Here is a 17,424-nt window from a genome sequence, read left to right as displayed (position 1 = left end):
CATGACGTTGTTACCTTCCGACCAAAGTTCAATAATTGTAGCATAAGGTGCTCCACCTGAGTTGCTTTATCTGTCTCATTTCTCGACTTTGAGACCAAATCATGCAAATGCTCAACAGCTTGCACACTGAAAGGTAGGCATTTCTTATCTATTGTGGTATTTTTTTCTAGATTTTTTTCAATAGCTTTACCAAATTTATTATATTTGAGCGGCTCTCCGGACTGAAAAAGAATGCGTATTGGCTAATAATCCTGCAATTTCCCTCTCTCCTCCATTTTTGAGGAAGAACGAATAGCGAGAATTTTTTCGCAAAATTTTACACATGAATCAGTGCTTAAATGGCAAACTCCATGAATCCTGACACATCTAAGAACTCTATTGAATGTCAATCAAATTTCATTCTTGAGCAAAAGGGAAATCCTCTTTAGGAAATGTGGATGATCGTATGAATTGATACAAAAATACTGTAATTTGTGGTGCCTTCACTTATTGAAAATGGGAGTTTCCATTTATAATTTTTTTTATATAAGAGCTCATAAGGATCGCCTTATCCTTTCATTATAGGCGAACAGTTGTGTATGACATTTTTCCTCTCTTTCAGTTTCTTTTTTACTGTTCTCGAGTAATTAGTTCTCTCATGAACATCTTGTGAATAATGTTAATATGGTTCAATGACAATCTTCTAGGCTGATTGCCCACGATGAGAAAATATATTTTTACAATTAGTTCAACATAATTATTAATACAGTAGAAAAAATGCTTCATAAGATTTATTCAAAGTCCACGACGATATGATAAAATGTATCTCGGCGAAAACCGTTTTACATTGTTGCATTGTCGCCACGGAACAGCATACAGCGCATGCCGCGGCAGCACGGTGTCAATCTACATCTTAAACTTTATCTCCGTTGGAGTAATTGACCCACGAGTTAAGACAAGAGAGGGGGGAGAAAAGAAGAAAAAAATTAAGACGGGGGAAGGGCCACGTATTGAACTGTCTCAGTCTGCTACAAAACTTAAACTCTGTCGTAAAGGAATATGTTTATCGATCATCCTCTTTTCCTCGTTTAAAATGTTAAGGCTCCTATTTTTCACATACCTAATATTTCAGGTAAGCAATATCCAGAACACCATAATTACTTTCAGTTATCCTCCGAGTGTCTTCAATCGTGTTTTAGGTTTGAGTAATTTTATATTATTGTTGATTAGTCCGGGGGCATATGTTAAACAAATACTTGCCGTGGAACTGTAAGTGAAGCAAGTGTGAAAAATGTCTCAATGGACCACTAGATAAGGTACGAATTCCATCATTCTGATACATGTTTCTTGATTAAAATCTCACGTAAAACACGATACACACAACGAAAATCACCGAAATTAACTCCTTACGAAGATATTTAATAATTCTTGATGCGTGAATTCAAACCACCCGCCCATGAAAACTCAATGCTCTACGTGATTCACATCGCGCGCTAAAAATTATCATGACAGTCTCTACGATATAAAAATCTGGCAACCTCTATCTTGACGCTTTGGCTCAGTTATAGCAAGTTGTTTATAGTTTGAACAACACATGGTAGGAAATGAACATTGCTCGATTGAGAGGCTTGCTGAAACCGTTGTAGTGCGCGATTTGACTCACGTAGAGCTTTGAGTTTCTTGTGAGCGGGCAGTTCAAATTCCTCGTGACCAATGTGAAATAAAAACGTTAATTTATTCGTTAGGAGTTGGTTTAAGTAATTTTCGTTGTGCGAATCGTGCTTTACGTGAAATTCTGACTAATAAACATGTATCAGAATGCTTAAATTCGTACCTTGTCTAGTGGTCAATTCCTTCATTTCGATGTGTAAAAAGGAATCCCTATGTTGTCAAGCTCAAATTAGAGTCTAATTCCCCAAATTCAAGATGGCGGCCAAAATGAGGGATCGGGGTTGACAATTTTGGAATTTGCCTTTGACATGCTCCTTTTTCTTCTTCTTTCTTTTCTTCATTTTAAAACAAATTACAAAAAGGGGGAAACTGCGCACTTGCATTACATCCCCCTAGAATTTATTACAGTAGTGGTTATACGGAATTTGTCAAAAATATTTTGTCAAAAATTTGGGTCTGAGATGTTACATAAATCTCATTTAAGAGCTTACAACAAATTACCTCATTTGAAAGCTTGCAACTATACGCCCAAATGTGTTTACAAACAACGATTTAGTCTCGTTTAAGAGACTATAACATTTATCTCATTTCAGAGATTTCTGCGGTTAGCTTGAAGGCTAAGAAGGGGATGTCATAAAGAGTGCCACATCTGTTTATAGGTAATGTAGCATCGCATCCATGATATTAGACTCCATGATCACCTGTATAATGTTCGGTTGATCATCACGTCTAAGATCTTGGACTCCATGCTCACTTTAATAAGGGATAATTTTTTAGAAAAATCGAAGTGAGCACAGCGTCCAAAATTGTGGGATGCAGGTATTCTTTGACAACACATGAGCATATGGTCCACAAATTTATCAAGACCATTTTTGTGAAATAAAGACGATAAAAAGTATTTTTCTTAAAACATTTTGCATTGGTTAGTTTAGGTTAGGTTAGATTGGGTTAGGTTAGGTTAGGTTAGGTTAGGTTAGGTTAGGTTAGGTTAGATAAGAGAAGTATACGATTTTTTATCATGATGAACTTTAAAACTAGGAGACGTCTACTTGCTATTGGACTCCATGCTCAAGCAAAGAAGTGAAAAGTTTAGCGATGAACATGGAGTCCAAGATCTTGGACGAGATGAGCAGGCAAATATATCAAGGGTGAGCATGGAGTCTAATATCATGGACGTGATGCTACATAATCTGTTTAGATAAATAAACAGGAGAGTTTAAGTAAGAGATCCGGAGCCATGCCTTTGTTATTTGTCACTTAGCTGTAGCCTGAACGCTTACCTATCCAAAGATCCAAAATTCCAAAAAGCGCCAGTTGTCCGTGTCGCGTCAGGCCGTACGTCGAGACCCGTGTCCGAGTTTTCAAGTTCGATGTTGTGCTCTGTCCTTCCAGGCTGTCATCGCCGTTCCGTTCCGTTTGCATTTATTCTCTTGTTTCTCTTTGCTCCTCTTTGCTTTGCTTTATCAATTCCAAAAGTCTCGTAATCAAGTAAATCAACTAAAATCGATCGAAAAAGATAATGTCTCGAGAGAGTAATCAGCCTTTAGTTGCCATTGCGACGTTGGCTCAGGCAAAAGTTGTACGTATAAATCACTTGAGATATCACAAGAAATTCTCAAAAACCGTCAATATCTTCGTAGAAAACCGAAAAATTGAGTTCGAACTCTCAGGGGGTATACAACTGGTTGAAAATGTTGACTTTGCCATAAAAAATTTCCGAAAAAGACCGAGTGCGAACAGTTATAAATTTCCGAGCCGGAGCGTGTCGCAACGAACGCCCGCCCGGCTCCTCTACATGAACATGACTCCTGCTGTCGTGGCGAACAGTTGTGTATGACATTTTTCTTCTCTTCCTGTTTCTTTTTTTTTTTTTTTTTTTTTTTTTTGATGTTTTCGAGTAATTAGTTCTCTCTTGAACACCTTGTGAATAATGTTAAAAGGGTTCAAAGAATTTTAGGCTAATTGCGCACGATGAGAAAATATATTTTTATTTTATTTATTTTATTTTTTATTTATTAAAACTTTGTACATGGGAGCCCCATTATTAAGGCTATGGCACAGGTCAAGAAACACTATACAATAATTAAAAATAAATTACAACTGTACATTAGTTGGTGGTTAGAACGTTACTCAACCGATGAGTTTAGAAACTCGTTCAAATTATAAAAAGCCTTGTTCAAAAGAAGATCGCGAAGTAAATTGAAAAACTTCCGGATATCACCGTCGCGGAGTTGTTTTTTGATATTCCAGGGTAGAGCATTTATAATTTGGATAGCCGAAAATTTGCAATCTTGCTCGGATAGCTTCAATCGGACTTTTACGTTTTTGATATCTCTATGTCTGCTGTTGTAATTATGAGACGGTAGAAGATCAGAGGGAGATACCAATCCATTTGAGATTGCAAACTTTAGGCTATCCAAGATATAAAGGGAGGTCAGGGTGAACAATCTATGCTCTATGAAGATTGGGCGGCAGTGGGCATTCCAGGGCATATTAAACATAATTCTGACGAGCTTTTTTTGTAACATGAAAACTTGCTCTGCTCCAGTGCTACGGCCCCAAAGGATTAGTCCGTATCTCATATGGGAAACAACATGGGCATGATAGAATGCTAAGCAACACTGAAGGGTAGATATTCTTGACAGGTTGCGCAGGGCCCAAGATGCTCGGCTTAATTTACATATGACTTTACTGGTATGTTCTTTCCAGGTGAGCCCTTTATCTATTTGGATACCAAGAAACTCAACAGAGTTTTCCAGTCGAATACTATTTGAGTCTCCTAGAATACAATAATCAATGGATGGAGCATTACAAGAGCCGGCTGAGTACATTAAAGCTTGTGTCTTACTTTGGTTAACCGTCAGATCGTTGGCATTAAACCAGGCGGAGGCCTGATCATACACTTCACGAGCCTTAAGTATTATATCTCCACCCTCAACTAAGGCAGAAGTGTCATCCGCAAATAGTAAAATGGGGTATTTGACATTAAAGGGAAGGTCATTCATGAAAATGATAAATAAAAGTGGGCCTAAAATTGATCCCTGAGGGACTCCGGTCATTAAGGGTAAGACACTAGAAAGAATGGGTCCATTGACAGAGTCAATTTTTACTCTCTGATTACGATCAGAAAGATATGAAGCAATGAGCGTTAAGGCATTTTCAGAGAGACCGTATAAATGTAATTTCTTGAGTAGCAAAGAATGATTGAGGAGATCGAAAGCTTTGGTTAAATCAAAATGTATACTCATTACAGGAAGTTTTTTTTCAAAGGCGGTGAGAACTTTATCTATAAGTTTATACAGAGCATGGGTGGTAGATAAACCCTTTCTAAAGCCAAACTGGTGATCATATAGCAGGTTATTGGACTCAAAGTGGCATAGAAGCTGCTTAAATAGGATTTTTTCGAATAGTTTGCTTACTGTAGAAAGAACAGAAATAGGTCGATAGTTAGATACATCCTGCCTGGAACCCTTTTTAAACAAAGGAGTTACATTGGCAGATTTCAAGCAGTGCGGGAACACACCTGTCACGATACATTTATTAATCAGCACGAGCAGATGCTCACCAATGATAGAAAAATAGTCACGAAAGAAAAATGGAGGTATGCAGCCATATGTATCAGCTTTGTTTGGCTTGAGACTACAGACACATGAGTATAGCTCATTTAGTGTTATCTGGGAGAATGTAAAGGTTGGAGGGGGGTTTTTCAGGGACTTTTTTGTCATCTCCAGAGCCATAGAATGAGCTAAATTACTTGGAAACGTATTATGCAGGGAGGTGAGATGTTCATTGAAAACATTAGCTATTTTAGTTGGATCAGAAACAATCACCCCATCACAACGAACAGCATCAATTAGAGAATTGTTATTAGTACTCGGCGTTTGGTCCTTTATAATTTTCCAAGTAGTAAAAGATTTGTTCTTGGAGTTCTTAATCATTCTCTCAACATTTTTACGCTTTTCTCGGTATAAGGACTTTTTAAGTAACTTATTAGTTTTATTGAAGAGCTTTTTATATTTAAGAAGACCAGTATTTTTATACAGAGAATGATATTCTTTTTTACGTTCACTGAGTGAATTGAGGGTATCATTTTTTAACCTCCTGCAAGAAAATGACTTTACTGGTCGGACAGGACAACATAGTTCAATAGCAGAGTACAAGCCTCTGATAAAATGTTCTACTGTATTATTTACATTTCCAAGTTGAGGGTCAAAAGTGGAGCAAAAGTAATGAAGTTGCCCAGTTAGACCTAGACAGGCCTCTTCAGACCAGTGTCTTTTAAAACGCTTATTATTAATATAATTGGCTTCGGTATCGATGGGAAATGAGACAATTTGACCTCGATGGTCTGAAAGACCTGGATCCCACGTTACAGAATCAATGGGACGAGAGCTAGAGAAACAGTTGTCAAGCAAAGTGGCAGAAGTTTTAGCTACCCTGGAAGGTTCATCACAAAATATCGGTCGAAGGTTGAATTCAGAGAGCAAGTTACATAGAGAGATAACATCTTTACGCCGTGGATCCAGAAAGTCGATATTAAAGTCACCTGATAGACTATAATGACAATTCATTTCGTGTAAGGTACTAAGTACTGCTTCTAATTTTTCCAACATTACTTCAAAATCGCCAGTAGGCGGCCTGTATATTGATAGAATAACCCAAGGCTTTTTAAGATGAATATTATTAAGTTTATGTATTGAGATAGCCGAAATTTCAAAGTGGTGTTCTACAGAATGGGCTTCAAAAATTTGAGGACGAGAATACTTAATAGTTGGCTTGACATAGATTGCAGACCCCCCTCCTCTTGAAATTTCTCTAGCCTTGGAGTCAGCGCAAATGTAATTGGAGAGGGGAATAGCGCTGTCTGGCTTAAACCAAGTTTCTGTAAGGCAGATAATATCCGGCTCGGACTTTAATTTGCCCATCTCAAGAGCAAGAAGATGAGTTTTACCAATTTTATGGAGGCTTTGAATATTTAGATTAAGTAATTGGAATTTAGGCGAATTTATATTGTTGATACGGTTATTTTCAAGAGTCAAAATTTCAGAGCGCAGAAAATTAGCATATTCCATTGTCAGAGGAGTTTAGTTTAAATGAAAGTTGAGGAATGACGTCAACTCAAGCGCCATCAAGCGTTTGAAATTATCTTTCACATGAAGTCCGTCCCTACAATAATCATTCTCAATAGCAAAACACATCCTATTGAAGAAGGTACAATTTTCATTCTTTTGTCCTAGGTCAAATAAACTTAAATTAAAATCATAGATTTGTTGATTCATAGGATCAGAGGGTGCTTTGTCCCTCCTATAGGGTACCGCAGAAACAATTACATTTGTATGTTTATGCCTAGCTGCAAAGGAAATGATAGGATGATTGGCTGCACTTATACTATCATGGTTTCTGCTACTTATCTTATAAACGTCATTAGAACCCGAGAGGATTAGTACACAGTCATTTTTGGATAGGTCAGGAAAGTTTGCACTTGCAAGTATTTTATTTGAACCCGCACCTGGGTGTACATATGATTCTATGGCAAAGTTTGTTGAGTTTAAGCGCAAATGCTTGGCAAAATTTCTAGAGTGACTATCACCTAGGATAATTATTTTCTTTTTTCCCTTCCTTGCCTTAGCACTTTCTTCCTTTAATTGATTTAATCTATCAACATTAAGGACTACCTGTTGAAACGCCGTTGAATTTCCTGTATTCCTAAATTTTTTAAATATAAAAGTGTTTCTCAAGCTGAACTCTAATTTTAGACTCTGTTTTGGCTTTTTTGATTTTAATTGCTTAAGTATGCCTCTATTTGCTTTTTGAAGGGAATAGTTGTCGGAGTTTACCTTGCTTAGGTCATTTTTAAGCGTGTCAATTTGGTCTAATAACATTTTGTTCTTTTTGGTTAAGCTGTTTTTTGAAAGATTTGAAGTGTCCTCTACTTTATTTACATGATGTAATTTTTCATTCAAAACCCTTATCTCCTCTTTTAAAATTGTTATCTCATCAATCAACATCGAGTTCTCATGCAAAGAAGAACTTAATTTATTTTTAGTATCTATAAGTTCATTATTTAAAGCATCCCTTTGGACTTTTAGATCGAGCTCAAGACTAGTTTGGGTGCTCATTGAGGTTGTGACAGGATTACTAGTATTACTAGTATTACAATTTACTATTACATTTGAAGTCGTTGCTTTGGTTTTGGAAGAAGAAGTAGATTTCACCCGCTTAGAAGAACACAATGGAAGACTTCGTAATGAAAGCGTTGGTGAAGCAGTTGTTTTTGTATCACCGTCAGTTGAAGGGGCCAGAGACTTAGTAGATGAGACCGCATTTCTTTTCTTGCTATTATTGCGGGCTGCACTCGGAGAGGCTTGACTGTTAGGTGTCACTGATGCTACCTTTGGTGCCGGCTTGGACGTTATCTTCTCGCGCCTTGTGGTCTTTCGGCCAGCGGTTGAGAGTGACAATGGAGAAGGTGAGGGCCTGTTAGAGCTGAAACTGCTTTTCTTATCAGACTCCAACTCCTTGTTCACGTTGCTCCTTAGCGCATATGCTCCATTTCGTGGCGACGCTGTCTCAGTCGGAATATTCGCCGTCGATAATCCAGCGAACGATTTAATCGTATTAGTGATGGTCGCTGATATCATCATGCCTTAAGTGTACGCAGTGTATTTAGACTTCAATAGAATCGACTTTCGATAGGAATGTTACGCTATTGGCATTCCTCACATTCTTCAGATTCTTTAGAAGTTGTGCAAGCTATAGCTCCGGTACTAGATTGAGCTCGGAAAACACGTCGTAACTGAACTAACTTGAAATCGCGGAAAATTCACACATAGTCTTAAAGAGGAGATTAAGACGAGTAACTAGATGTTAAAATCTGTTCGAAAAACGCCCGAATTACACACTATTCGTAATAAACACTCGGAGCGTCACAAAGACGCGTCCGTTCACGGCGGCCGCGTAAAAAAAAAAAAAAAAAAAAAAAAAAAAAAAAAAAAAAAAAAAAAAAAAAAAAAAAAAAAAAAAAAAAAAAAAAATTTTACAATTAGTTCAACATAATTATTAATACAGTAGAAAAAAGTTCTTCATAAGATTTATTCAAAGTCTACGACGATGTGATACAATGTACCTCAACCAAAACCGCTTTATTACATTGTTGCAATATCGCCGCGGAACAGCATACAGCGCATGCCGTGGCGGCCAGTAGCATGGCGTGAAAATCGACTACCGGTATTATCCCAGTTGAAACTATGGTTGTTAAGATGTTCGTTGAGAACACCTCGTAAATCGATCCAGTCCCATGGGTTTAAATGGTAGATCAATCGATATATCGCAAAGCACGCCACGCCACTGGTGGCAGCACGGTGTCAATCTACATTTTATAGTTCATCTCCGTTGGAGTAATTGGACGTATTTCTACCAAACAGACCTATGTGCAAGTGAGAAATATGGGGTGTGCTCGTTAGTTCTCTGGCGGTAAGAGTGAATGAGAATAATAAAGCGCCGGTGACGTCAGCGGCAACGAGGCCCCTCTCCGCGGTCGTCGCCGTCCGCCCGCCTCCGCATAAACTCATGAGCCCTGTCCACAACGCTCTCTTGCCATGCCCGCGGCTCATGAGTTCCGCATTCAGTTGCACATAGGTCTGTTTGATAGAATGCAATATCCCGCTTTTCCAATTCTTCAAAAGGAACCACGTCCTCTTTTACATTGCTTCATAAGCAGCTTTCTAGAGCACACCCCATGTTTCTCGCCTCCACATAGGTCTGTTTGATAGAAATACGTCCAATTGACCCACGAGTTAAGACGGGAGCGAAAAAAAAAGAAAAAAAAGTTAAGACGGAAGAGGGGCCACGTATTGAGCTGTCTTAGTCTGTTACAAAACTGAAACTCTGTCGTGCGGAAATATGTATATAGATCGTGCCATTTTCCTCTTTTAAAATTTTTAGGCTCGTGCTTTTCACGTACCTGATATTTCAGGTAAGCAATATCTATAACACCATAATTACTCTCGGTTATCCTCTATTGAAGCATCAACTCTGGTTTGCAACGATGCAATCTAGGAAAATAAGCTCCTTTTCGCAAGGAACCATCGTTATTTGAGTTCATTTACGGCAGGCGTGGCATACAACTATTTCACCACGGGTGTAAGTATGTTGCAGCTTCGCCGGATTGAAGGCGCCTCAAACTGCGAAGATGTCCTGACCGCCCTGCCAACTCAGGCGGGTGGGACGAACGCTAAAATCGCTGCAACAGCTTGACGATGCGTCATTATTCATGACTCCCTTTTAATTTTCACCGTAAAAAACAAAAGTAACTATCCTAATAGCTACGATTTAGAAGCAGGGACCGTGGTTTTTTTCCGTATTTCTTATGATTTCAATTAAAATCGTTCCTAAAATTATTGTAAATTTTTTAGAGAATCTGTGCGCCGACTTTTAAAAAATATTGATTCCAATTGAAACATTAACTGTCGTTTGCAACGTTGCAATCGATGTAAACAAACTCATTTTCGCGTGGAGCCATCGATATTTGAGTTCGTTTACGGCAGGCGTGACATACAACTATTTGACCACGGGTGTAAGCATGTTGCAGCTTCGCCGGATTGAAGGCGCGTCAAACTGCGAAGATGTCTTGACCGCCCTGCCAACTCTGGCAGATGGGACGAACGCTTAAATTGCTGCGACACTTAGACGATGCGTCATTATTCATGACTCCCTTTTAGTTTTCACCGTAAAAAGCAAAAATAACTATCCTCAGCTACGATTTAGAAGCAGGGGCCGTGGTTTTTTTCCTGCAAAAAGAAAAAAAAGGAAAATAGGACTAATAATAATATCGCGACGAAATTTCCTATGATTTCAATTAAAATCGTTCCTAAAATTATTGTAAATTTTTTAGAGAATCTGTGCGCCGACTTTTAAAAAATATTGATTCATATTAGTGTCTTCAATCGTGTTTTAGGTTTGAGCAATTTTATGTTTTTGTTGATTGTTCCGAGGGCACGTGTTAAAAAAAAAAAAAAAAAAAAAAAAAAAAAAAAAAAAAACTTGCAGTGCAACCGTAAGTGAAGAAAGCGTGAAAAATGGCTAAATCTCTTCGTTTTGACGTTTAAAAAAGAATCCCGATGATGTCAAGCTCAAATTTGCGTCCAAACCCTCAAATTTAAGATGGCGGCCGAATTGAGGGCTCGGGAGTTGAAAATTTTGAAATTTGCCTTTGATATCGTGCTTGAGGTCTACCTTTATGTAATTTTGGTTAAGGAATCCGAAAAAAATTTCAGTGCTGAACCTAGTAATGCTATCTTCTTTTCCCAATCGATTAAAGATTTTCTACAAAATGGGTGCATGGTACGAGGAAATGGATGCTATTTCCGAATTTGGTAGCCGATGATACAGGGTGACCCAGACCACTGGAGCCAGGATACTTCCGTCGTTATTTTAGGCCGGATGAAATCGAAGACTACGGAGACGATTAGCATATTGACTCCAATTTCAGGGATGTGAATTTCCATCATCCTAAAGCCCACCAGGTCACCTTTGGGGTATGAACAGGAGGCCCTGACTTTGGAAAGTGGGATTCTCGGCACGATTGTAAAATCATTTTATTAAAATCAGAAAGTACACAAATCTTTTAGTTACATCGCCACTGGAAAAAAACACATTGGATCTAGAGTCCAGACTCTTAAAAACATCGACAAGAAAAAGTACTCTTGATTCAATCAGAATCTAGCTTAAATCAAGAACCAATCCTCTTAATTTAAGCGGATTTCGTTTTGATTCGAGCAAAAATCCAATTGAATCAAGAGTATTTTTTCTTGCCAACGTTTTCAAGAGTCTGGACTCTAGATCCAACGTGTTTTTTTTCCCATTGCGTACCAAAAATCTAAAATCAGCCTATCTCTGGCCGAAATATTGACTCCGGAATTTGCAAGACACAGCCCCCCTCAATAAATTGCTGGACTAGTTAATTATCGGGGAGGCCCGGGAAAAGACATCATTCATGGGTAATCAACCTGAAGAAATCCCAAAAAAAGGTCTTTTCCCCCTCAACTTCAGCGGTCAATATCATGGACGTAAATTGGCCGATTCCGGAAATATTTGGTATCGATTTGGATAAAGAATTGCCTTACTCCCGTCTGTTAAATCAATTGTAGTAAAATTATGACGGACGTCAAAGGCAAATTCTAAAATGATCAACCTTCGAGCCCCCATATTGACAGCAAACTTGTATAAAGGGTTTCGACTCAATTTGAGCTTGACAACGTCGATATTCTATTTTCACACTTCGAAACGAAGAGATTGATATATTTTCCACGCTTACCTCACGGTTCCAAGGGAGTACATAAGTAAGTACAAGTACCTGGACTAGATTTTTTATTCATTTTTTTTTTTCAACAGACCTATGGATTCCTCGTGTATCCACAAGACGATTCCAGTCCATCAGATGAAGAGTCCAGTCCATCGCCGCACTTACGACCTCTTTTGGTAAGCTAACCTCCAATTTCTTTGACATTACGATGGCTGACCTCGCAAACCACCCAAGTCTGTTGGTGGCGTCAAAAATTACTCTGCGCGGTTTATTGAGCGCGCTGTCCTACAGCGGGCTCATTGGAATACCCCTCAAGGCGGCCAATGAATCTAGAATTGGACGTATTTCAATCAAACGGAAGTATGTGCATTGTGTCGTGAGCCCTGTAATGCATGTATTCTTACGGGTCTCAGGGCTCATGTCTTAATGCACATAGTTCCGTTTGATAGAAATACGTCCAATTCTAGATGCTCCTCCCATTGTATCCTGGGATTCCCGCGGTTACTTTTAAAGCCTCTCTGTGGCGGAAACGTAGTTGAATTTTCGCATCGTGATAATTAACCGTGGAAACCGTTCAGAGTGCTGGTAACTGTTTATTAGAAATGCTAAGAACAAACAAAACCATTATGACCCTTTATGTGCTGCTTAAGCTCTCTAATATTTAAGTGGCTACAAATTTGCTCGGAGCAGATAGTTGTTTATAATATTTTCAAAGGTTTCGGTGATGTGTAAGCTACGAGTTCATGTACTTTTTATAAGAGGGTTTCCGATTGGGTGCCATTTCGCCATGATGAGCGGCAGCGAACGACTGTGTGTCCAGCGCCCCATCGATGATTGCTATGACGTCACGAGTCCCTAATCGTTGGGTTCTCCGTGTTCTTATGACGTGTTCACATGGTCCAGACGCCGATTCAAATTCAGCGATCCAAAAAATATAAGGTAGGCCAAAAAAATAGCTGTGTCCTCGAAATTCCCGGTAGACTTACCAGGCGCCTGGACTACCATACATACTCCGTATTCTTCGGTTACTTTGTGTCCATGTGTAAATGAAGTGGTAATAAAATGCTATCTCGGCTCCTGTTCCATCGATTTTCGTGAAACTTTGTATCAGTGGGTATTTATTGGCGAGAAATTTGAATTTTTAGTCCTTCTTTCAAAATTCGCAAATCCAAGATGGCAGGTGTGGCCAAAAATGCTATCTTGGCTCCTATTTCCTTGATTTTCGTAAATCTTGGTACCAATTTGTATTTTTCGGTGAAAAACTCGAATTTTCAGTCCAATTTTCGAAATTCGCAAATCCAAGATGACGGATGCGCCCTGAAATGCTATCTCGGCTCCTGCTAATTCATCAATGTTCTCGAGTTTTTCTTTTCGGAAAACTTGGTACTAGGGGCTACTTTTCGGTGAGAAACTTAGATTATCTCGGTAAGTTCAAAGATAGTTCTACTTTACGTTTTCAAGTCCCAAAATTTCGAGAAAAGTTCAAAAATATGAAATTTAAGGTGATTGAATTTGACCGTTTTTTTTTCGTTTTTTTGAACTTTTCTCGAAAATTGAGGAGTTAAAAACGTTATGTAGAACTAATTTTGAACTTACCGAGATAATGTAGAGGCAAAATTAGGGGAGTAGAGGCAAAGTTAGGGGAAATTGGCTCATTTCGTGGGAACATCGTATGACCTTTGAACTGACGTATTTGGGGGTCCGAACCCCACCCCCCTCCCCCTTAGCATTAGTTTGAGGTGATTTCTGCGATTTTTACTTCAAAAAGCTTAGAATTTGATAAATTTTCCTGTACTTTTTGTTCTTTACGATAATTTGAATTGAAGTTGGGATTTTTTGAAAATAGGTCCAACTTGAACTTCGACCTATCATAACTCGGTCAGAAAATAAGATATTCATCTACGATTTGCGCCAAAATTCTTAGTTTTTAATGTTCGTCCCAATAATGTATCACAAGATAGGGGTTACCCATTTGAAAAAAAAAAAGTTGGGCCCCTCAACCCCTTGAGAGAGGGCTAAAAGTTTTGACCCCCCCCCACCCCTAGAAGATGGTCCTCTTTGAGATAAAAACATTCCCAAAGTTTCGTTTTTCTATCCCTAACCGTTCAAAAGTTAGAGGGGGGCGGGACTTTTGAAACACCCTGTATATATTTTGTGTCACGCACGTGTGTTATCCACCAACTACCTTCAACGACTCCCGTCAATTGACGCTGAACGCAACTGACGATTTGCAGCAGGAAAATTTTGGACCCTGTACGATCTATTTCTTGTCTGTTTCCAGTTGGCTGACCATTATCACGATGGATGGCAGCACCCGGGCATCGTGTATAATATCGACGACTCGTTTTGCAAAGTAAGAGACAAGCCAACATTTATCGACAGAACCCGGTTCATCAAACATTTCTACGAGCGAAAAGAGCCAATGGCCATTCATGCTCCACCTCGTTTCGGCAAGACATCCAACCTAGAGATGCTGAAACTGTTTTTCGACATCCCCGTCGACCTTAACGGAACCCCCGTCCAAAATTACGTCGAGCAAAAACGTGCTTTCTTCGATAATCTTCTGACGTGTAGAGACATGGACAGTTTCTTTTGTATGGATTACATTGCAAGCCACCCCGTAATCTTTTTAGATTTTATGTCACTCGATACAGAGAATATAGAGAGTTTTAACTTTACCCTCCGTATTATGATGCGTGTACTCTTCGAAAACCACGGTTACCTAGCGAATAGTCCGCTTTTAAGTAGAGAGGAACACGGTATATTCAACAAGGACGTACATCCTTCACTCAAAGAAGACGTGGGTGCCATAGGTGGTCTGATTTTGGCGAGATTACTGCACAAACATCATAATCGTAGTTGCATAGTGCTCATCGACAATTATGACGCTCCAGTCGCCAAAATGATTGTCAAGGGAAACAAAGATGACTCAATGAGCCAAATATTTAAAACTCTAACGGACCTGATGAAAGGGCTGTTCAAAGATAACACATTTGTCAGTCACTTCCTCTTAACCGGCATATCGTCTATTGGCAGTGTTTACACTCAAGAAGTGAAGAATCTGAGCCACTACTCGATATTTGAGAACGCAACACTCAGTAATTTCTATGGTCTCAAGTTCAAGGATGATGAAGATTTCATAATGGGGAGATTTGGTAAGCCAGAATGGGTCGATGAGGCTCGGAGACCCTATGGAGGATATCACTCTTTGGCCACAAACGAAAAAATGCTCGCTTTACGTTCTTTCTCCAAATTTATGGAGGAAGAAGGGAAATATGATGATTTCGAGCGAATACCTATTCTTCTTCAGCTTGAAGAGTTGCTCGAATATGATAAGTTTGGTAGAGTTATTGAAAAGACTCTAGAAACAAATACAACAATAGTTAATAAACGTCCACCCTTCAGTGAGCAAGATATTAAGAATTTGCATGATTTGATCTCAAGGCAGAAAAATGAGCCGGATGAAGCGACTCAGGTGGAGCACCTTATGCTACAGTTCTTGCAGGAAAATGGAGTCTACACAATTATCAGTAAAGACGATACCACACACAAAGTTGACATAGTTGTTCCTAATCTGGAAATTAAGAAACTTCTACAATATCTTTTATATACGGAGAACTTCTTCGTCGAAAAGTACCAACTCACGAGAGAAAAAATGGGGCACTTTGTCGATTCAGTCATCAAACTAAACGACAAAAGAGAGAGTTTCCAGACTATGATATCAGCGATAAGGTCGCTGTTTGAAAAAGTGATTCCAGAAACAGAGTCTGAATTTCGGGCCCCTTTGTATTCTCTTCCGCGGCTGATGGGCTACCAATCGTTTTGGCGAGTGGATAATGAAGTTTTGGGCCCAAATAAAACGATAATAGACACACTGCTGTTTAGAAAAGACAAGACGTTGATAATATTTGAATTCAAATTCGAGCGTGATTCTGCTTCAGCCGCGCTTCTTGATGTCGTGAATAAGAAGAAGTGTGAAGATGAAACCGACGAAAAACCCCTCAATACAATTTTAGTAGGCCTTCATTTTAGTTCTCGTAGAGATTGCAGCGTAAGTTACCTTTATAATAAGAATAACGCAGAGGAAGCTATAACAATAGAAGAGAAGATGAGATAAGGAATCCGTCTCTTTGAAAATAATGCTTAAACCAAAAATGTATATTGTGAATAAGTATATTTAGTTTTCTCCCCGCATGTATTAAAATATTATAAAAGGTCTAAATAGGCAAAAAAAGAAGATCAAGTTACTGAAATCTCAAATTTCATTAATCCCTCCTCGAAAGTCATATTTATACTTTAGAAGGATGTTTTTGAAGCCACAACCAAAATATAAATGTTTGATCCGTCATAACAATGTTTTCTTTTATTTTTGGACGATATATTTTGTTACTATTGGCCTTTAAAATTACAACTGGACAATGAGCCTAATGAAAGGATAGTAGGGCAATTATCAAATTAATTCTCCTATATGTGTAGCGAAACTTTCCGTAACAGACTCATCGTTTCGCTTCCAGGACTTTATGTCCACCTACCTTTCGTCCATTAAATAAATGTCCACCGCTATTTATGTCCACTAAACGTTAAGTCCAGTTTTTATTAAGTCCACATGATTTAATGTCAACAATGAATATGTCCAAAATTGTCCAAATTGTGGACATGTTATGTCCACATTTTTTCTTCTCATTTAAAGGACAGGAACCACCTCAAAAATGAATGCATACTACTACTACTTTAATTCATGAATCAAGTCATGAAAGAGAACAGACTCTAAGAGCAGATAAAACATATGTTTATGTGTGCACTGTACGGATATGATGAGATGAAAACCAAAGCGGGAGCCTAGGAAACGCTCCAATGCCACATTAAACATGTTTCAGTAACAGATGCAGTCAAAATTGAAAGTCCTCTTTAACTAGTTATTTCGTGCGCTTTCAATCTTGTAGGATACTGTGCCACGCCTCTGACGCGAAATAGTTGCTTAAAGCGTTGCGGCGCGGCAGGCAACCAGCGCGACACGCACACAGGCGCCTACAAACCTAACGGGATACTTCACGCGTTGCGCAATGCGTGAAGTATCCCGTTAGGTTTGCGGGCGCCAGTGCGCGTTCTGCGCTGCTAACACGCCGCTCCGCTCTGTGTTAGGCTCTAATATTTAAACTCGCGGAGTCAGCGTTTTCCAACTCATGATTTTAAAATGTTTGCACTCTCTGCATTGATTATTCCCTTTTAAACTGATGAAAAAGAAATATGTACTACTGGAAAATATAATGTGTTTTTTGTGAATATAATAGTGGTTCCGTGTCAAATTTAATGATTTTCAAAACATTCAATAATATTATTTTATGTTTTGGGCTTTTAATGTGCTGCAGCGTAGTGTAAGCGCAACTAAACGCTTAAAATTGGACGTATTTGACTCAAGGAGATCGATGTACAAATAAGTTAAACACAAAAAATTGCGTGCTTCTTATGTA

At 38.8% G+C, this 17,424-nt stretch overlaps 1 protein-coding gene across 7 annotated transcripts in view; it reads left to right on the top strand.

Moving 5' to 3' along the window:
* Nucleotides 1–17,424, top strand: part of LOC109036447 (uncharacterized) — a 41,192-nt gene that overhangs the window by 9,422 nt on the left and 14,346 nt on the right. For 3 of the 7 annotated variants that reach the window (XM_072302030.1, XM_019050658.2, XM_072302031.1), the window contains one exon: nucleotides 12,043–12,129. In XM_072302030.1, coding sequence (XP_072158131.1) covers nucleotides 12,043–12,129 — 87 coding nt within the window. Of the gene's footprint in view, nucleotides 1–841; nucleotides 1,112–9,422; nucleotides 9,626–12,042; nucleotides 12,130–14,234; nucleotides 17,422–17,424 lie in introns of those variants that run through there. The other 4 variants (XR_011900126.1, XR_011900127.1, XM_019050655.2 and 1 more) reach the window with 4 other exon arrangements.

The sequence above is a fragment of the Bemisia tabaci genome, chromosome 6 (assembly GCF_918797505.1).
Source record: "Bemisia tabaci chromosome 6, PGI_BMITA_v3".
Classification (NCBI taxonomy): domain Eukaryota; kingdom Metazoa; phylum Arthropoda; class Insecta; order Hemiptera; family Aleyrodidae; genus Bemisia; species Bemisia tabaci.
The sequence above is the reverse complement of the archived record's forward strand: the minus strand, read 5'-3'. Positions and strand labels throughout refer to the sequence as shown.